The sequence below is a fragment of the Trichosurus vulpecula genome, chromosome 1, assembly GCF_011100635.1.
Source record: "Trichosurus vulpecula isolate mTriVul1 chromosome 1, mTriVul1.pri, whole genome shotgun sequence".
NCBI lineage: Eukaryota > Metazoa > Chordata > Mammalia > Diprotodontia > Phalangeridae > Trichosurus > Trichosurus vulpecula.
In genome coordinates this window covers 498,965,383-498,987,677 of record NC_050573.1, presented here as the reverse complement: position 1 = coordinate 498,987,677, position 22,295 = coordinate 498,965,383, and the positions used below count along the sequence as shown (strand labels likewise).

Below are 22,295 nucleotides of genomic sequence, written 5' to 3'. Positions count from 1 at the left end.
TGCATCTTGAGCTTATTACATCTTTCTCAGTAGGTGTGAGGTATGTTTCATCATCGGTGTTTTGAAATCCCCATTGTTTGCTGCTCTGATCAGTTATTAGTGTTGTCATAACTTTTTTTCCCGGTTTCGTTGATTTCATTCTGCATCAGTCGGTACAAGTCTCCCCATGTTTCCCTAAATCTATTATATTTGTCAGTTCTTATAGCATAACAACATTCCATTACATACATATACCACAAATTGTAGCTTGGAGAGATGATTAACAGATTGTCTCTGAAAGACATTTGCTAAATACATTAAGAATGCTGCATTTTTACTGCCACAACGGCCCCCAAGAATCACAAGGACCAAAGAGAGAGCCCACTTGATATGGCATAAGCATGTTATAATCCCCATTCAAAAGAAGCAGGCTTGCAGGTGACTCAATAGATAGATGGGGGATATAAGCTTTCCAAAATCTGAAGAGTCCAGGAAACCTCTGGGCTTCCTTCTTGAAGGTGCAAATGTCAATAACTTATTATAAACTACGCTCAGAGTCATCTTAGATCTCCCTAGCTAACAGATGCCTAAAAATGTCTGTGGTTCCAAGAAACTGTAGCATGTGCAGTGGCCACACTCCAGTAAAACCATCTCAGCAGATGGGTAACTGACAGGCCTCAAATTTGTCAGCTAGTCGGGGGATGTCTACCCCAAGCGTATGAAGGCTTTCCCCAGCAGAATGGGTGGTTGAGAACAGCTTATTCCAGCAGCCATGAAGGTAGCCGAAGCAGGCTCTGTGGAGTGCTTAGAGCTCGGTCACACATCGACTACATCCCAGGCCATCTCCAGTCCTCTTGACTTTTGTCCTACGACTGGACTTCAGTGACTCTGTAAGAGTGAATGAGGCTGATGTCTTTGTACAACCCTCCCTTACTTTTAAATCCAATTCAGGGGCAAGTCAAGACATCACCCAGGATCCACTGCTTTACCTCAACGTGGTGACGTCATTGACGCTCTTCAAAAACGAAGGATAAACAACACAACAACAACATCCCTAAAAACCTAACGGAGCACCTTGTCCCATATATGAGCCACCATCTGGTCTAGGACCTTGGCTCTATCCAGGTAACATTACGTTGTCCTTATAATGATGGACATCAAGGTGCCACCAGGAAGTGGGGCTTCTTTCAGGTCACTCCCCACCTAATTGTTGCAATATAAAGAATTCAGAAAGCCTTTCTGAGCTATGATGAAAGTATATTGAACTCTTTCCCAAGTTAAAGCAAATTGCTTTTGACCGGTCTCAGTCCCAAGAATGGAGAAGGCATTGGCAAGCTCAGTATTCCCTTACTACCTGCCCCGGTGCTACCTACCCCTGGTCTACCCTGTGACAAGGTCAAGAAGGGCCACATGAATAGGTATAATTTTACCAGCTTGCTCTAATCTACCGTCGATCACTGGGTGCCATCCATCTTCTTCACCAGCCATAAAAGGGAGTTTGTATAATGAAGTACACTAGCTTCCTTCATCTCCATTGCTTGGAAGGACAGTTCTGTCACCCTTTTCCTCCCAGGACCTGATTTTATTTAATAATAACTACATGGGGAGATTCAGGCAATTTCAAGGGCTTCCATTTATTCCTACCCACCATAACCGTCGTAGAAGCCACAATCCAGTCCAGGTTGACTCTCAAGTACTCATATTTTCAATGCTAAAAATACATTTCCCCTGAAAAATGGCTGCAACTAAGACCCAAACAAGGGCTTTTTCATCCACCTTCCTCTGAACAAGGGTACCCCTTCCCTTGTTGGTTTTCTGTGCTCCTTCCCTTCCCCTTCTCCCCTGCAAATTCCCAGTCAAACCTCCAGTACTCCTTTGAAATTGTTGAGGGACCTGTGGTATTATAACAACATGGCTGCTTATATTTGGTAGTCCAACCCCAACTCCCCTTTCCGACATTTGGTCACAGCTTGCCCTGTGGTGCTGCACTTAAAACAGTATAGACCTAGGGGAACTTTGACCCTCAAGCTAAGTGGGATTCATTGCAACCATCCCTCAAATATGAATGAAAAGACTTGAGTCTTTTTTTAATAGTTTTTTTTTCAAATTACTTGTAAGGAAAATTTTTATTTTTTATAAAATTTTGAGTTCCAAATTTTCTCCCTCTCTAAGACAATAAGTAATTTGATATAGGTTAAAGTGCAATCATGTAAAACATATTTCCATATTAGTCATGTTGTGAAAAAAACAGACTAAAAGAAAAAAAAACATGAAAAAAAGTGAAAATAGTATACTTCTCTCTGCATTCAGATTCCATCAGTTCTTTTTCAGTGGGTCTGAAAAAACAGGTGCTGTGGAGGAATAACCAGATGGAGTAGAGGGCAGAGTTTCTCTGGCTGTCCTAATTTTGTTGGGTCAGGAGGACCCTTGCTGCCCTAGTGTGGGATCTCTTGATAAAAATTTACTGATACCTATATCGTTTGTTAGTCTTCTCATCTACCCTATACTTTAAAAGCCATACCAAAAGCTTCTTGTGGAGGAGAGAATCATCATCCTCTGCCCACCTAACATGGTGGGCATCATGCCTACTCCCTTCTTCACTAGAACATCTTTTTATATGGACATGTCTATTTATCTGAACAGCTGCAGAATTTCTGTAAGGGCAAGCAAAGTGGGACTTTTTGCTGTTTTTTTCTTTTGGAGTGCTTCTCAGCACCAAGGCAATCAAGTGCCTTTGACTGAGTCTTGCCTTTGTTTGTAGGAATGCCCACACCCTTTTGCTAATTAGGTCACAAGAGGTGTGAAGCCCTCTGACCCTGAAGAAGTATATATATACTCTGAGCTTAGCATTTTGTTTGGGGCTCACTCATTGGAAAAGTGTTGGTGTGGAAGTTCTGGGTAGCTGTTAAGGAGCCCCCCAGCTTTGAAAACTCAGATGTTGGTGCTTCTCTCTCTGGTAACTATGTATGTATAACTTTGGTCAGACAGCTAGAAGCCTGTTGATTTGTGGTATTTACTCTGTTTATGTTTTTCTCTGTTTGTAATTTCTGTTTGTATTTGTTCTGAAGTTCAAGGTGCTGGCTTTTCCCCCTGAGCTAACTGAATGATAAATGTATGTTTGATTAAAGTGAGAATGTAAACCCCTTAAAGTTCCTTTCCTTAAAAAACCAGAGAGTCTGTGCTAGCAGCCCTCCTGTGTGCTGGGTGTTGTTGGTCTTGTTGCTGGTCTTACACCTCCACAGCAGCTGCTAGCAGCATTGTTGTTAAAAATTTCCTATTCAGTCTTCACCAGTTGTCTTGCCTGTATCAAGATTCTTTGCTCCATGGAGTACCTCATTTAGCTGGGGTCCTGCCCCAAAGGCAGGATATAATTGCACTACAAGCTTACTGGTCATTAGGAGTGGGAAGGGGAAAGGAGTCCTGAGAAAGGAGTATAAGTCCAGTTCTTCAGATCCAGCTCTTGGAAAAATTTTACCCTCTCCCTCCCTTGCTTGTTCTCTTTCAGGACATGCTGTAGAGGGAATTCATGACAAAAGGCAGGCCCCATCTTAAAAGCCTTCAGTTGATTCAATTCATCATACAAGAACAAATGATCTCCAAGCTGCTCCAGTCATGAATTTCTGCATCTAATAAACACTCATTAGACCACACCCTCAGTAGTCATTGTTTTAAGGCTTTTTTGGCTTGCTGCTTAAATTTGTTTTATAGCTTGCCAATTCCTTAATGTTAAAAATCTGTCTTCTTTTAGACTTCTTACTTGAAGTCACTCCCCAAGAATTAGTATGGAGGGTGGGGTAAGTAAGAGAGCAAGCCTGGGGCTCTTTTACCATCTGCTCTAATTCTCATGTATGATTCCCGCAACTTTTATTTTCATGTTTTATAATCCTAATTTCTGCAGGGCTCAAGGCATTCTTCAAAGAAACCTCAGCAGGGGGTATGTTTCCAACCCTAGCCTCTTAGACCCTTCTTAAAGGGGCCAGCCTAGTTTGCTGCTGAAGTGACCACCTTGTAAAGGCAGTATTAGGAGAAAAGAGAAGGCAAGTGAGGGGTCTGTGATAACAAGGAAAGGAGTAAGGAGCTATAGCTTCATCCAGATTGCTCCTTCTCAACAACAGCTCCCCAGCTAAACCAGGACAGCTCCTATCTCAGCTACCGAGAGGCGCTCAATTAAAATGTGCACCCTTTGCACCCAATATTGGCTGTTCTACTGTCCTAAGGATGGGTGCGATTTGAATTGGTCTTCCTTTACTAAAGATGGGCTTTTACCAATATCTAAGTGAGTGCAGACTTGCCTACTGCCCTAAATCTGGCTGCCTCCAGGCCAGACTATGCTTTACTCTCTTGCTATCTGCCATGCACACCGTGTAGCTACTTTCCCCACACTATATATTTGGTAGGTGACATGTGGATTGAGCTCTGGGTTTGGAGTCAGGAAGACCTGAGTTCAAATCTGGCCTCAGTTTCCTTAACTGTAAGGTGGGAATCATAATAGCACCTACTTCCCAGGATTTTTGTAATGTTCCAATGAGATAATCAATAACCCATAAACATTTATTAGGTGCTGTTGTGCACCAGGCACTGTGCTGTGCACTGGGGATACAGAAAGATGCAAAAGGCAGTCCTTGCCCTCAAGAAGCAGACAGTCTAACAGGAGAGAAAATATACATGCACATATATATATATATGTATACACACACATATACACATAGATGCATACATAAACACACACGGGATAAATAGGAGGTAATTAATAGAGAGAAGGCACTGGAATTGAGGGGTTGGGGAAGGCTTCCTGTAGAAGGTGGGATTTTAGTTGGGGCTTACAGGAAGCCAGGAAAGTCAGTAGTTGGAGGAGGATTTAGTGTTCCAAGCACAAGGAACCCAGAGAAAACATTTGTAAAGTACTTAGCAAAGTGCCAGGCACATAGTTGTCACTATATAAATACTAGTTTATATAGTGTATGTGTGCATGCGTGTGTGTGTGTGTGTGTGTATAAATATACACACACATACATACACACATATATACATATATAGATATATATATATACATACACTTACTATATAAATATAAAAGTTACTATATAAATACTAATTATTATTACTGATTCCTCAGGAGACTGGCAAGCTTACCAGCCTACTAATAAATCAATAGGATAAAGGCCTCAGGCTACACTTCTCATTTCTCTGTTAAGCTGGGGGTACTTCATCACTTTTTGTGGATTTCACCCCCTTTGGCACTTTAGTGAAGCCTATGAACCCCTTCTCAACATAATGTTTTTAAATGCATAAAATAAAATACATGGGATTACCAAAGAAACTATAGTGAAATACAAATATTAAAATACAAAAAAGTGATATATTAATATTTGTGCTTCTTTATTAATATGCTAAGTAACAAGAAAAAAATTTAAAATGTGGACAAGGCAAAGTTAAATTTTATTTCTTAAAGTTATCAGTGTGAAAATTATTGTTGCTTAGCTTGAATAAAACCATTAAACTCTGAGTGGTCTTTGATGTGGCCACAAACACATTGTACTGGATATATAGTTGATTTGGATTTTTTTGTTCTGATGGTTATAAGTGTTAAAAATTCTAGTTTGCCAAAATGTCATTGCAAATGCAATCACAGTTTCTGCAGCTCACTTTATTCATTTATTTATTTATATATTTAGTTATTTATGGGTAACGATACACAACTTTATTAATATACTGCATGTGGGTTCTAATAGATGGAAAGTCATTTTTGGGGGGTGTTTTTAGTTGCTTGAATTTGAAAATCTCATTTTCATCAATGGTCATTTGCTCCTGGGGCAGATACGTAGAGTTCCAGAGTTGTTTTTCCCCGTTGCACTGCAAGGAGAGAAGCAAGGGTGAATGAAAAACATCATTTGGAGGACTGGAGATTCCATCTGTAGCATTATAAAATGCTATATGCCCTCTTTCATAATCAAGGAAAACGCCCATCTTATAAATAGGTTGGCTTACATGAACTCATGATTTGAACACAGTAGGAGAAAGTTGTTTCCCAATTGGATGGATACAAGGGTACTTTTATCCCAAGGTAACTTGCAGCCATTTCTCTTCCTTCTGATTGATTCTTTACAGATGCCCACTTCCCATTCTTTTGTATTCCCCACCTCTATTTCCCAGTAGTGTTTCCCTGAGGTGAAGCTCTGGGTAGCCAAGACACAGAGAGCCAATTCAAATCTTTTTGGGTTGTCAGGCACACCCTGTGGGACAGAAACATATTCAACACTCTTCAAATCATCAAACAGGATGAGATGAGGGTTAGCTGTTTCAGGATCCAGCATTATATCCCTGTGGAAAGTCAGCAGCATTTCTGTCATGCCAGGGATGGGGTACATGGTCCACATAGGTGAAGCAGTAACAGGATTTTGAAGAAGTAGCTCCTCATTGCTTTCCAATATGCCTTTCGCATCCAGGAGCATTTCAGTGGGAAACTTCTCCAGATTTTTCTCTATTTCTGACATTGGCAGATTGTGGATCTGTTGGGTCGTTTTTGCCTGCCCTTCCAACGTGAGCATTTCCACGGGCTGCTTCTCTGAGTTTATTGGCAGATTGAGGATCTCTTAGGACTGGCTGGCCTTGCCCTCCTCAGCTGCCAAGCTGTCTCCTGCTTCCTTGTCCACTCCTTGCAATTGTAACCGTTCTTCCTCCACAAAGAACTGCTGCATTTTCTCACATTCAGATACAATCAAGCCTTTGAGAGTTTGGCCCTCCACCTCCCAGAGTGCCTGTCTCATTTTCTCCCATTGCAATTCCAATAGAAATTTTTCTTTCTAGATGTTGGTGCTTCTCTCTTTGGTAACTGTGTATTTATTGCCATGGTCAGATAGAAGCCTCTCCGTTGGTTTGTATTATTTTGCTCTGTTTATAGTTTCTGCTTGTAATTTCTGTTTGTATTTGCTCTGAAGTTCAGGGTGCTGACTTTTTCCTCTGAACTAAGTGAATGATATATGTATATATGAGATTGTAAACCCCTTAAAGTTGCTTTCCTTAGAAAAGCATATCAAAAGAATCTGTGCTAGCAGCCCTCCTGTGTGCTGGTGTTAATAGCCTTACACAGCCACAGTAGCGGCAAATAACATTGTTGTCACAGCAACTCAGCTCTTCCGCTGAAACCTACCTAGTTATCTTGGGGTGTACTGGCTTGATATCTTTCTCAAAGACCAAGTCTTAAACATGAGCCTTAAACCCACTTCACTCTGTATCTCATGGCAGCTCACTTTAGAAGGCAAGGATAGTCTTCTTTCAAGGAGCACCAGAATTCTATGAGACTTTTTGAGTCGAACTCCAGTTGTAGTTAGTTCTTGTTCTAACTTCAGTTAGAGGTTAGTGAAGAATAAATATGTAATTTTTCCCACTCAAGTTCATGTGCCACCCCACCCCCAAATTTGTTCAAGAGCTGTCGGTCCAGGCTAAGATCTTACTTTAAACTTTAGCTTCCCTTCCCCTCACACCCCGAAGCCTAAAATGCCTGTTCCCACTGAGGAGATTTAGAGAAATGGGAGAGAAGACCACTATCCCCTCCCCTGTATTGTGTGATTTTTTTTTTTGTCTGGAGTTCACTCATGCATACTTCAAGGTGGCCAGAAGCATGCCACCCAGAAGGATCAATTGCCTAATTTAGGGGTGGATCCCTGGCAGTGGAATATATCTAGGCAGCTTACTTCATGGAATTAATTATTGACTTCTCCAAAACCAACTAATAGTTTTTCCATCTAATTCACTTCTGGGAAAACCCAAGTTGAACTGGAATCTATACCCTGATAACTTTATTTTTGGGATTTAGACACAATCATACCTTCAGCCAAAGTGGAAGTGCTATTGTTCAGTCACTTCCGTGTGTCCAATTCTTCATCACCCTATTTGAGATTTTCTTGGCAAAAATACTGGAGTGGTTTGTTATTTCCTTCTCCAGCTCATTTACAGATGAGGGAACTGAGGCAGACAGAGTGAAGTGACTTGCCCAGGGTCACACAGCTAGTAAGTGTCTATGTACCAAGCACTGTGCTAAGTACTTTTACAAATATTATTTCATTTGATCCTCACATCCCTGGGAAGTAGGTGCTTTTACCCACATTTTACATTTGAGGGAACTGAGACAAACAGAGGTTACGTGATTTGCCCAGGGTTACACAGCTTATAAATGAGGCCAAATTTGAACTTGAGTCTTCCTGACTCCAGGCCCAGGGTTCTATCACTGCTCCATGATCTTTATTGCAGGGTGGGGGGAAAGAGGAAGCAACATGCACACAGGTAAGTCGATGGAAAGTAATTTAGGGGGTTGGCAGTAACATCTGGTAGGAATAAGGAATAGCTTCATATAGGGTATTATACTTGTGCTGAACCTTGAAGGAAGCTAGAGAACCCGAGAAGCAGAGATGAAGAAAACATGCATTTCATGCATGCAAAGCAGACAGAGGAAGGCAGAGATGAGATGGAATGTCCTGTATGAGGAACATCATGTGCACCAGCCTGGCTGGAACATAGAGTAGATGGAGATTAAGGTGCAGTAAACCTGAAAAGATTGGCACAAAGCAGCTTCTGAAGAGCTTTCAATGTCCAGCAGAGGAGTTTGGGTTTTGTCCTAACGCAGTACAAGGAGCTTCTTGAGCAAGGGAATGTTCCTATGCTTTAGTGCCCATGTGGAGGGAAGAGACCTGACACAGAGAAGTTAATTAGGGGACAATTGCAATAATCCAGATGAGGAATGATGAGGGCCATAGTGGTGGTCACATGAGTGGAGAGAAGGATGTGAGGAACCCTGGCAACTGATGATCTCAGGGATAATGAGAGGGAAGAGCTGAAGAGAGGACTCTCGAGTTTGCACACGTGGATGACTACAAGGATAGCGAGAGATAGGAAAGCTAGAAAGGTGGTTGAGTTTGAGAGGAAGAATGAATTTTGTTTTGTATTTGTTGCTTCTGAGATGTATATGTAACATGCAGTTCTTCAGAATGTCCTTATAATTTTAGTACCGTAAGTGGTTTTACAGATGAGAACGAAGCTGAGAGTTTCAGTGATGTAAGGAAAAACTTAATCATTAGAGATGTGTGGAAGATGCTTCCTCAGGAGTTACTAGGCTCTCCCTTCCTGGAAGTCTTTAGGTAGAGCCCGTATTGTTGGAAACCTTAAGAAAGGGATTCTTGATCAGATTTGAAGTTGGACCAGCTGACCTCTGAGTCAGACCTTCCAGCTCTGTGATCCTTCTTTGTGACTGGCTCAATATCTTGTGGCCAGTAAGTCATGGGGCAAGAAGTGGAATCTAGGTCTGTCTAGAGCTCTTTCCATGACACCAGACTGAATGAATGTGAAGTCTAAATTATGGAATATAGCATTTTCAATATGTTTGGTTTTTTTTGCTTTTAAACACACGTAGTAGTTTGTGTCATCTAATGAAGGTCCTTAGCCTATTCTAATAGATAAACATAATTTGTAATTAGCATACTCATTTCTGTATGTAAATGGCGATTCTAAAGCACTTAGAAATCATTCAGTATTCCTAAATAGTTTAATAATACCACCCATCACCACCCCCTTACAATATTGCTTAAGCTGTTAATTTATTTCAAAGATAGCATGAAGACAAAGTGAATCTTGCCCAAAATTTTGCTTTCTCTTATCTGCAGTATATAACACTCGTATTTGCTGCAGCAGCTGACCTCCTTTCTAATTTGCTCTGGTCTGGGAAAACAGATAACTAAAGCTTTTAATATTGTCTACAAACTAAAAGTCAGTTGAGTCTAACGGAAGACCTCTGAGTGGAAGGCATGAACTTTATCTCTGCTTGGCTGCTGCAAGGACTTTTTCTGTTTCCTTTCCAGTCCTTGGCTATGTTCTAGACAGTCCATTTCATCTTAGGTCAGTAGCCCCAGCCATACAACATCAACCTATGTTGCCAGAATAGAGATCTTTACGTCACCTGTTTTCATAAATAAACATGACGTATCAGTTGATGTGAATATATTTGGCTAAAGTCACTGAATGTTCACATAAAATGGGTTGGCAGGATTTCCTAAAATATTTTCTCCTTCTTCTTTCTCATCTGTAGGTTGCAAGATGGGAATACAAAACACGCAAGCTGAGCCAGGCCTTTGGGTCTCCCTATCTCGCGTGTTACTGTCTGGGCATGATCGTCCTGCTGCTGAACTTCCTCCGATCTCACTGGTAAGCCATTGCCTTCTCCTTGAGCTGCCCTCTTTTCTAGATCATCCTATCCATCTCCCAGCGCAGTAATTTCTGGCCGTTTTGTAATCCCGTCTGCCTATATGGTGCGTTTCAGCTTTTCCTCAAAGGTGAAATTCTTCCAGTTCCCCCAGTTGTTCCCTGCCCCCCTCCCCTCCCAAACAAGCCTGTTTTTAATTTAAATAGCAAATAAAAATTTTTAATGGTGCAGTACCTGGAAGAATGTAGGGGATATGTATTAAATAACTCACATTTAAGTGGTGCTTTAAGGTTTAGCTTTAAGCTAATTACAAATCATGTTTATCTATTAGAACAGGCTAAAGACCTTCATTAGATGACACATACTACTATGTGTGTTTAAAAGCAAAAAAAAAAAAATTACATTGATAAAGCTGTATTCCATAATTTAAACTTCACATTCATTCAGTCTGGTGTCAGGGAAAGAGCTCTGCCCATACCTAGATTCCACTTCTTGCCCCATGAGTTCCTGATCACAAAACAACTCCCCCCCCCCTGCCCCCCAAAAAACCAAACAAGCCTGTTTTTAATTTCAACAGCAAATAAAATTTTTTTAATGGTATGGTACCTGGAAGAATGTAGGGGATATGTCTTAAATAATAACTCACGCTTAAGTGGTGCTTTAAGGTTTACAAAAATGCTCTCTTCACAATGAATCTGTTGGGTAGATAGAATATACTTGAACTGGGAGATGGAGAGTTATTACTCCATTTTACAGATGAGGAAACTGAGGCTCAGAGATTAAATTGCACATTTCTGATCATATCACCAGTAAATGTTCAAGGCAAGATTCAAATCTAGGTATCCTAGACTCTAAATCTAATGATTTTTCCATTCTTCAGTGCTACTTTGTAAAATGAAATGGATAGTATTTGATGGATGGAGAGAGAGATCGGTTGATTGATAGATAGAATGATGTGACACACCCAGGGTTGGCATCGGTGCTATAAAAAGCATAAGTATCATCTAGCATTGGAAAGGGAACGCTCAGAGGGCTCAAAATGGAGGAACACAAGAAATCTCAGCTTCTTCACTCATTCTGCTAAACTCTTTGCAAAATGGGTGTAACTGTAGTGATCTCTATCACCAGATAGGGGCGGGGGCATTGCTCGTTGAGAATCAAAGGTGCTAGAGGACTGGACTGATGATGAGTTAGAAGGTGAGTGCCAGAAGGACCTTGGGGACCACCCAGTGCAGCCCCCTTTGCTCCAAGATCCAGGGGAAAGGAGAATTATCTTCTCCAAGGTCACCCAGCTAGTTGGTAGCAGAGAACTTTCATCTCTAAATCACAATCCAGTTTCTTTGTAGCCTTCACATTTACTTCCCTGTTTATGGTCTAGGCTAATAGGGCCAGAGATAACTAGCATGAATAAACAAAATCCCTAGATAAAGCATTAGTTTCATTCTGTCCCTCTGGCAGTCTCCAAAGAGGTACATTCTTAAAATCAGAGGAAAAACAGATAATCCACCCATTGACTAATCTTTTCTTTTGTCTCTGAACATCAACTTTCTTACTGAATATTGGGGCTTCAAATATCATCATCATGTATTCCATCCTTCTGCTTCTAGAAACTTCTGTCCTCCAATCACCTCAGAAAGATGAACCAAAATAGTACCCCTCTGGAAACAGAAGGTGACCTGAACTTAACTCCCAGGTGTATCAGATTTTCTGCATTACCTGGAGTGAATGTGTCCTTTGCAGCCTCCCTCCTCTTCTGGCAGAATTTGTCTTTGTTGACCCTTAGTTCTCATCTGTCTTTGTTCTTCTCTACTCCCACTCAGAGCCCTTATTCCACCTACCCAGCACTGTACTTTCTCTATTAATTGGACCTTATCAATTTCCTCAAAGCCACATAAGATGACAGCTGGTAACTGAATTCAGACTAATCTACTCATTGGGGCCAGTGGGTTAATGTCCTATGTAACCATTTAGCAGGGAGGGCATAGTGTCTTAACCCAAAGGAGAAACAGTAGAATGATCGGGGTTGGTAGAGAGATATTTTGAAATATGGGTCTCTTGTAAGCCTCTTTAATGTAGATGCCCATTCATTTTGCTTATGTGTAGAGCCAGTCCTGCCTATTTCGAGTTAGAGGTGGAGGCAGGACCTTGGGTGAGAAGAACTTTATTGTGTCATAAATGGGTATTGTTTCTATACTACTCAGGTTATCCCAGGTTAGTACCTGCTCTTCTCATTTGGGCATCATATAATTTATGTCCTACTGACTACTTCATTAGTTTGGTGGCTAGGGTCATGGGATAGGCCAAGAAGTATGTTAGAGAAGATAAGAAGTTCTTTTGTAAAAAGGAAGTTTTAGATTTAGGATTATGAAAAATCTCCTACGTTAGCATTATCCCAGAGTGGAATGAATGGACTACCTTAAAAACTTAACAGGCTTCCCCTCAGTAAAAAAATTTTAAAGCAAAGGCTGGGTGACTGCTTTTTGGCTGTTCTTCATGAAGCCCTGGGGTCCATCGGCTCTTTACTCCCCCAGAAGCAGCTGAGGCTGCAGCTGGAGCAGGTTCGGTGGTGGCTGAAAATCTCAAGGAGTCGGGTTCCCATTACTGCCCACACAGAACGTACCTGCCTAGAGCTGTAGGGTTTTTTTTTTTAACTTTTTCAGTCATTATGATAATAAAATGTAAACATGCATGAGTAGGAAGAACAAAGTGTACTTCTGTATTTTCAGGTTACCTCACAAATGAAAGTCTCAGGTCCTATGAAGTTACATAGATCCATGGTATAGTGTGTTAGCTGACAGTCTCACAGGACCCTCTTGTTAAAGTGGAGAATTCCACGACCCATGATCCTTTCCTTTGAGTGAAGCATTGCCCTCTCTCTTCTTTCTATTTTTAAAATATAAATATTACTAGGAGGGTATAACATTAAAACCCTAACACATTTTTCTGAATGAGTTTGTCAGAGCCTTTTGTCTTTGAGGGAGTTGGGGGATCTGAGCTGTAGTCCTTTCTGTTCTACTAACTATTTGACTTAGGCCGTCTCTGGGTCTCTGTATCTTTCTCTATAAAATGAGAGGTTTGAACTAGATGATCTGAAAGGGCTCCTTCCAGCTTTACCACACATTTTAGTTTCTGTTTTGCCTTAAGCTCATTTCTCTGTCGTTACCCCCCTGGACCACTGAGATTCCTGTTTCTTTCTCTTCATTCCTACCACGGCACTGTGTCTGAACATTTGAGGATTGTGCTGTGCCAAAAAAGTACAGAGTGTTTCAAGAAATTGTTGCTCTTAGCTGGAGAAGATAAGCATTGAACCAGTCCTGATTTTAATTAAAGATGTTCTCCTATTTCAATCTTTTTTTTCCCCTAGGAATGGAGTGAGGGAAGATGGGTCTAGGGGGAAACTTCCCTAGTGTCCAGAAGAACTGAGTGTGAGGCCCCCTATGTGAGTCAGCCCTATTAAGGAGGTCCTCAACAGGACTGCTTTATTTAGTTATGTAATTACAGCTCTCTTTTGACCAAGGCATAACAATTATGTTAAAACAAGTCCTTGACAGGTAGTTTAAGCTGAATTCTTTCCATCAGCAGCAACATTCTCTCATGTCCCAAGTGATATTACAGAACATTCTCTGTCACAGTGGGACTCAGTGTAGCCAATGGGGGTAGGGATTAGGATCTGGTTTCCCTGAGCTCACGGTTCTCTTTGTTGCCAAGAAAGCGCAAATCTGAAAGTTCTCTTCTGTTCTGCCTAGATGTTGGTTTTAATAGATGACTCTGTGACACTCATGTTCCTCCATACTGTGTCTGTGCTGGCTGAAAATAGCCAAGTCCTCAATAGGGAGTGAGAGAAATTCTGTTCAAGTTGATTCTGGGACACTTTGGGGTTTGTTTTATTGTTATATAGTATTTTATTTTTTCTAATTACATGTAAAGACAATTTTTAACTTTAATTTTTTAAAAACTTTAAGTTCCAAATTTTGTGCCTCCCTCCCTCAAAAGGTGAGAGTTTTAAAGAGATTATGTATATGTAGTTATATAAAACATACTTCCATATTAGTCAAGTTGTGAGAGAAAGAAACATATCCAAAAAAAAAAACATGAAAAAATAAGTGAAAACAGTAAGCTTTGATCTGCATTCAACTCCACAGTTTCTATGGATGTGGATAGCATTTTCCATCGTGAGTCTTTTAGATTGTCTTGGATCATTGTATTGCTGAGAAGAGCTAAGTTGTTCATGGTTCATCCTAGCGCAGTGTTGCTGTTACTGTGTACGACGTTCTCCTGGTTCTGCTCACTTCACTTTGCATGTAAGTCCATATAAGTCTTTCCTGGATCACTTTGAAGAGCACAAAGCAACTTCTTTGATCTCTGTGACAGTATGTTCTGTTAAAACGGAAGAAAAATTTGAAAGTGACCAAGTTGAAGGTAGGTGGGGCTCAGTGTCTTGTCATGGCCCCAGAAAGATATGTAAGAACGTTGGATTTAGTTAGAAGGGACCTTAGAGGTCATTTAATCTGACCTCATTTTACAGAAAAAGAAACAGACTTGGAAAGGGGGGGGTAACTTGCCCAGAGTCACACGGGGAGTAAGTAGCAGATCCTGTATGCTTCACTAATTGGCCAATCAAATCCCACTTGCCCCTCAAGCCCCGCCTCCTTCTAATTTACTTGCCTAGCCTCCACTGATCTCTGCCCTGTCTCTCTCCCATACAGTTCCAGTGGTTTCGACCACCTAATGTAGGATTTAGTTGGGATTTTTATGTTCTTAGTTGTCTTGGGTGCATTAATTTTGTTTTCCCAGTTTGATCATAAGCTTTTTTAGGGCCAAATAGGTCTCCTCTGTATTGTTAGAGGTTGAGAAAACCTTCCTATTGCCACAGTGCCAAAATTTGTACCATTAGAGATTGATATCCTTAGCTTTGGAAGGCTAAATTCAAGTGTCCCTTATTAAAATATAGGTGTTTCCATGAGAAATATCTGTGATGTTAAAAAAGGCATCAATAAAATTTTTGAAATATGTACAAACACATACATACATCCAGTGTTCCTATATGTATATGATGCAGATGACCCTGGAATCCTTTTAAGCCATTATCTGCTACTATCTTTGCAGGATTCAATTTGTCAGATACTTAGAACTGTTTCCTGCTGGAACAGGTTGTTACGGGACAGGTATTATATCTCTGCATAGGCAAGGGAGAAGAACAATAAAAGGGGTGGAAAGAGAGAGCCCCAGAGACAAATTTTTCTAGACTCCTAAGTTTGCTAAGAGCGGAGCCCATTAGATAGATAAAACCAGTGTCTGTCTTGCCCTCAATTCTCTTGCTGGTTTTGAGTATAGATAAGGGAAATTCTGATCCTTCTTTCTTTGATTTAGGCTAATTTTGGTTAGAGCCTCTCCCTAGGACCTGAGCCATGTCTCCATTGTGAATGAGTACTATTGGAAAATGGACCCTATGACACATAGAAGGGCAGTTTTGTTACTAAATGTGTTACATTTAACATGGGAGGGAGGACAAGAAGCACACAGAAGGTCTTGTTTATTGTTTCCCAGTCCTTGCAAGCAGCACTGCAGGATGTCCTGAAGGTACACCTGGCGCATCAAAATGCCTTAAGGTTTGTCCCTTCCCTTTGGCAAGCTTTTGACTAGGAGTGTGTGTGTGTGTGTGTGTGTGTGTGTGTGTGTATGCCCGCATATATATGTGCACATACATACACACGTACACATACATATAGATACATACACATGCCTACATATATAGATAGATGGTAACAAGTATGCCCCCAGTAAAATAATGAATAACTAGTCAGTAAATCAACAAACACTTATTTGGTGCCAGCCACTGTGCTAGACCCTGGTGGGGAGGTACAAAGACAAAAACCCAGAACCTGACTTCATGGGGGGAAACTTGAGCTGAGGATAAATGAGAAAGCTTGGATAATCAGAGAAGAGAGGTGGGCATTCTGTGGAAGGAGAATAGTTTCCACAAAGGAGCGGAGTTAGGAGGGAACATGTTGATGGTATGGTGAGGCAACTAATCTGAGTAGAGCAATGAAAGGTAAGGTTGAGCAGGTAGAATGGGGTCCTGAAATCCAGGATTGACTGGATGCTGTAGGACAACCGTTTAAAAGATTTTTATGCACGGGAGTGACAAGCTGTGTTAAAATGTAGAATGCTATTAAAATGTGAGTATCGTTGCTCTTCTCTGTTATTCAGAGCTTCAGTCTTTCCCTCCTTTACTGTTTGGTTGGGGAGAATAGACTTGGTTCAGCAGCCCTGGAGCACAGGGATTGGGCAGAGAAGGAATTATTTACACGATAACCCAGAAACCTGTGAATAATTGACTTTGGTTGGCAACGCAAAAAGCTCAGTGGATGAGGGGAAGCAGTGAAGAAAATGGTCAGATTGGTCTTGTTGGAAGAAACCTTTGTATATGACTCTGTTGTTATGAAACCTTATTTCCTGGATTGGCTGTTTATAGTGCAGTTGGCTCACCTCTTCCCAGTCAGTCCTGCTTGTCCAATTACTCCTCAATAACATGCTGCTTTTGAAGAGTCAGCTGTGGGGAAATTGTAGCAGCTTCCTTCCTTAGCAATCCCAACATTTTGTATTATTGAACTCATCTTATATAACCTGCCCATATTCCTGGCAGCCTACAAACTGAGTAGAACAAATGACCCACCCATCTGCCCCTAAACTTTCTCTTCTGCTTGCTTGCTATCACTGCCTTTCAAGTGAACATCTCCTAGGACATTAGGAAGAAATTTGTTGTTCAGTCGTTTTCATTCGTGTCTCTGTGAACCCGTTTGGGGTTTTCTTGGTAGAGATACTAGAGTGGTTTGCCATTTCCTTCTCCAGCTCATTTTACAACTGAGGAAACTGAGGAGAGTAGGGTTAAGTGACTGGCCCAAGGTCACACAGCTGGTTAAGTGTCTGAGGCCAGATTTGAATAAAGGAAGATGAGTCTTCCTGACTCCGGGCCTGGTGCTTTATCCACTTGCACCCCCTGCCTGCCCTTACAAAGAAAAGAGAGACATACTAATTTGGGCAGAACTCAGAATTTCCAGTCTAGAGCTTCTCCCGTGACTTAAGATATTTCTGGCTTGTTTCTGGACAGCTGCCTTCGTTCCTAAACTGGTAGCTCAAATAATTGCCTGTTGCTGTGGTCATTGCCAACTCCCATCATTTTGTATGATCAGAAGAAGGATTTAGAGATGTGGGTAGCCACAGAGGCACTGGTGTGCAGAGACTATTCTATGCTGCTCTCCCAAGGCCATGGTTTTCTGTTGGCAGGGACCTCTAGAGGACATTTTAAGTTCTCTTTATATAAACACGTATCATCATCCCCTCTGGGTCAGCTCCACAGTACCTGCAGACCTGGATTCTCTCTCTGGCAGGGGCCACTAATGAACAGATAATGGGAGAACAAGATTGTCTTACCCCACATGTCTGACCAAGGATGACATCCTCCTTTTCTTCATGACCTCTACCCTATGGACCAATATTAAGACAAAGAAGTTATTAAGACAAGATGGAAATAGTTTTCTCTCAGATGTTTTTGCATTATTAAAGTTTTGCATCACTGTCAGATTTTTTCTTACATGTGTTATTACTTTTTTCATTATGAAGTTAAGTATTCCAAAATGAATATATTTTGTAACAAGATTCTGTCATTGTACAATGTTTTCTCTCATATCCTCCACTGACTCCTTTGCTGATCTTTTCATAATCTGTGTTAGGGAATCAGAGTATGCTTCATAAAGTTAATAATAAATCAAGTATTTGTTAAGTGCTTACTATGTGCCAGGCACTTCATTTCCCAAATAACCCTGACCTCCCTTAACAACAAGATATAGATATGTATATCTAGCTTTTGAATTTTCGTGAATAACGGGAAGAAATTAAGAATAATTAAACCTTAAGATAATCTAAAACTTCACTGAGCTATTTCCCTTAGCCTCCTTCCCCCACAAGACCATTTACTAGAGTTGATCATTAAAAGCAGCACTGATTCAATTAGAGTACCCAGGTTTGAATCCCAACTCTGCCATTCCTGTGTGACCTTAGACAAATCACTTAACCTCTCTTGGCTTCAGTTTCTTCATCTGTAAAGAGGAGGGGGCTGGATTAGATACAAAGGTGGGGAACCTGCAGCCTCGAGGCCACATGTGGCCCTTTAGGTCCATCAAGTGTAGCCCTTTGACTGAATCTGAACTTCATAGAACAAATCCCCTTAGTAAAAGGATTTGTTCTATAAAACTTGGACTCAGTCAGAAAGCTACACCCAAGCACCTAGAAGGACCTGAAGACCATATGTGGCCTCAAGGCTGCCGGTTCCTCACCCCTGGACTAGAAGATCTCTTAAGATTTCCCGACAGCTTTAAATCCTTTAAATTATGATCCTGTAACCTGGAACCAAAAATCCACAAAAGAATAACCAAACAATAAATTCTCAAGTGTAGTCCATATATGACATTATGACTACTTTGTAGCTTTACATTTGTTAGTCTGTAATTTGACGAGGCACATTATTTTCACTGGAAGACAGAGGTATTTAGAGGCCCTTTGCCACCAGGTATTTGGAACCTCCAGAAACTGGAACACCAGTGTAAGTTCTACATGTAGGATATATCCTGAATGCTTCTCATCTCCTGACATCTTGGAATGAGACCATATCACTGGTTCCGAGTATGAGTTTAGTCCAGTCAGGGATTTACTGACCAAGACATGCAGTTAAAGCTCCCCACGGCCTCTGTGTCTACATCCCTGGTATGAGGAGTGACAGTCCACACTTGGGCTGTATTCCATTGTCACAGTAGCACGATGGGACATCTCAATAGCTGATTCTTTCCACAACGGATGACAGGCAGATTCTCCTAACTTTTACTCCTTTAATCTCTAATTCAGTGTCAGTGTTTGCTGAAGCAAAGTGTTTGTCTCCCGCTTCCTCTTACCACACTCTCATTCCTATATAGCTTACCCCTACACTTCAGCCAACTCTTTGTGTGACCCCGTTTGGGGTTTTCTTGGCCAAGGCACTGGTTTGCCATTTCCTTCTCCAGCTAATTTTACAGATGAGGAAATGGAGGCAAACAGGGTTAAGTGACTTGCCCAGGGTCACACAGCTAGTAAGTGTGTGAGGCCAGATTTGAACTCAGGTCTTTCTGATTCCAAGCCCCAGTACTCTATCCACTGTGCTTATAAATAGAAGCAAAAAGGAAGATAGCCCTTGCCCTCAAGGAACCTACATTCTGTTGAGGGAAGGTAACACATAAAAGGGACCTGAAAAGTAGTAGGGAGAGTTACATGTGCAGAGGTGGCAAAAGTCTGCAGAAGGAAGGGTGGCTGGTCTCAATCCTTCCTCAAAATGTAGGTGTCACAGAGAGCTTGCCAATGGGAGAAGGTACCCTCAGATACCCTGGCTTCCAAATTCTTTGCAATTCTCATGGGCTACAAGACTTTACTTCAGTCACCGATAGGTCAAACCTTAGATTTCACCATCACCTACAGTTGTACCACTTGCATGATAGAAACTTTAGAAATTCCCCTTCCAAAATCTCTTGTCCTTCTATAGCTCTATTCTTGCTCTATCTCATTTCTCTTAACTATTCTCACTCCTTACTGTGACTTCCATTCACTCCATCTCCTTTTTCCACAATCTGGTCTCACTTTCTGTTATTCAATTTTGTTTCTCTAGTTATATTCAACTATACATTCTTCTTCACCCTGGAATCCCTTCTCTGACACATGGGTCTGATTCATTTCAAACCTTTCCAATCTTCAGCCTTGGGTTTCTGCTCCTCCCTTATTCTACCATCTTTGCTCCTACTCCTATGTTGCCGAACATGCTAAATCCACCATAAATTAATGTCATTTAATCTCATCTGAGATTTTTACACAGTGATCCTCTTATTCTATCCCAGCAGATTATCACATTCCCCACAGTGACTATTAAAAAGTCTTATTTCCTCCAGCCTCACTATGCCAACCTAGCCCCCCTTCTCAGTAGATGACCTCATTTCTTTCTTTAAGGGGCCATCTATTCTTCCTACATACCTTCAAACCTCCCTATATCTTTGCTCATCTTTCCTTTTTCTCCAGTCTCTGAGCAACCCCTCTATATGTTGGCTTGATCTCCAGCAGATTGCATCTCCAATCATCCTCCACCTCAAATCGTTGACCTTTATCTATTGACTGCTTCTTTCCTAGCTGGCTTCAGAGTTGCCTGAGTCTCCCACATCCTTAAAATCCACATCTTACTGTCCCCATAAGCTATTGTCCTATGTCTTTAGATGTGTCTGCCTTCACTGACTCCCATTTCTTCTCTCACTTATTCATCTGTTTGGAATCTAATGTTTCCTTCTCTTGTTTCTCCTCTCTCTTACCTGTTGGTCTGATCCTTTGATGGCTCATAGTCTTCATCCTGTCTTCTAAGTGTGGGTTCTCCTAAAGCTCTGTCTTGGTCTCTTGTCTCCCTATATACTTTCCTTTGGTGAACTCATGTGATGACTCTCAGATCTGTATATTTAGCTCCAGTTTCTTCCCTGAGCTCCAGGTCTCCATTCCAGCTGCCTGCAGGATATTCTTATCTGAGTGTCCTGCCAGCACCTTAAACTCCTTGTGCCAAAACACAATTGATCATCCTGTCTACACCTGCAGTTCTCCAAACTTCCCCATTTTTGTCAAGGGCTTTAAACATCGTTCTAGTTGCACAGATTCATAACCTTGTTTATAATCTTCTTTGATTTCTCTCCTCTATCCTTTGTATTTGTGCAGCACTCACTGGCAGCTAGGTAGCCCAGTGAATAGAGTGCTGGGCCTGGAATCTGGAAGATTCATTTTCCTAAGTTCAAATCCAGCCTTAGTAACTTTTGTGTGACCCTAGGCAAATCACTTAACTCTGTTTGCCTCAGTTTCCTTATCCTCAAAACAAGCTGGAGAAGGAAATGGCAAACCACTCTAGTTTCTTTGCCAAGAAAACCCCAAATTGGGTCATGAAGAGTAGGGCATGACTGAAAATGACCGAACAACATTCATTGCCTTCGGTGTTAGAGGACCTGGGTACAAATTCATCCACCTGAGCCTCCTCATCTATGAAATGAGGTTAGCCTAGGTAGCCCCAGAGGTTACTTGTAACTCTAGATCTTTGCTCTTGGCCACTTTTTGTCCACTTTACCTTTACACCATCTCTTGCACCCACCCCCTTTTCTTTACTCATGCAGCCAACACCTTGACCCAGGCCTTCTGCACTTCTGGCCTAGATTCTTCCAGTAGTCTCTTAACAGGACTTTCTTGCCATCTCTCCCCTCTCTAATCTATTGTTACTGAAGCTTCAGAATTAACATTTGTAAAGGCACCTGTTGGACCACCTCACTTTGCTTTTTGCTCTCTTCTTAATTTTTTTTATTACATTTTATATTGAATGAAACCAACAAAAGCAAATCAAAACACACTGGCTGTCAGCATTAATGACTCTCCTTGTTAACAGGGATTGATTGGCAGTTTCTCCATCACCAGTGGTTAGGGTGTCAGGGTGATGCTTATAGCTGGAAGCTATAAAGAGAAATAGGTGGATTTCTTCAACACCCCCACTCACTCTCACTTCCAGCCTGAGACTGTGATTACTCAGGAAAGGGAAGGAACAGATCAACCTGCCTCGCAACTCCTAAAACATGGCTTGTGGCTTAGAACGGTTTGGTTCGTTTTCAGCTTCAGACTCTCAGGAGACTGACTATGAGGTAGTTCAGAAGGAATCATTGTATTTCTACACTGGTGACAAAGTCTATATTCTTATCAATGTCTTTCTCTGGAAACTTTTTGAATGTCACCATTGTGCCTAGCCTAGGGTTCTTTTTTTCCCAGTCCTCTGAGTTCCTCACACTTAAATTCACTAATTAGCCACCTGGGGGAGAGATTCGATGTGGAGAGAGATGGAGGTCATGGAACGCTAGAGGACTTTTGCTTTCCTTTATCTTTTAGGGCAAAAATGACAGCCTGCCTGTCCACATTGTTGGTACCTGGGGAGACGGATGCTGACTCAGAAGGACAGCAGTGAGGGACATTGGATTTTGAGAGAGAGGCAGAGGCAGTAAATTGAACCTATTTCTGGAAAGCAAACAGCCTAGCAAAA

General features: G+C 41.4%; 1 protein-coding gene across 5 annotated transcripts in view; it reads left to right on the top strand.

Moving 5' to 3' along the window:
* Positions 1–22,295, top strand: part of PEMT (phosphatidylethanolamine N-methyltransferase) — a 179,148-nt gene that overhangs the window by 90,638 nt on the left and 66,215 nt on the right. For all 5 annotated transcript variants that reach the window (XM_036741691.1, XM_036741688.1, XM_036741689.1 and 2 more), the window contains exon 3: positions 10,058–10,173. In XM_036741691.1, coding sequence (XP_036597586.1) covers positions 10,058–10,173 — 116 coding nt within the window. The remainder of the gene's footprint in view (positions 1–10,057; positions 10,174–22,295) is intronic.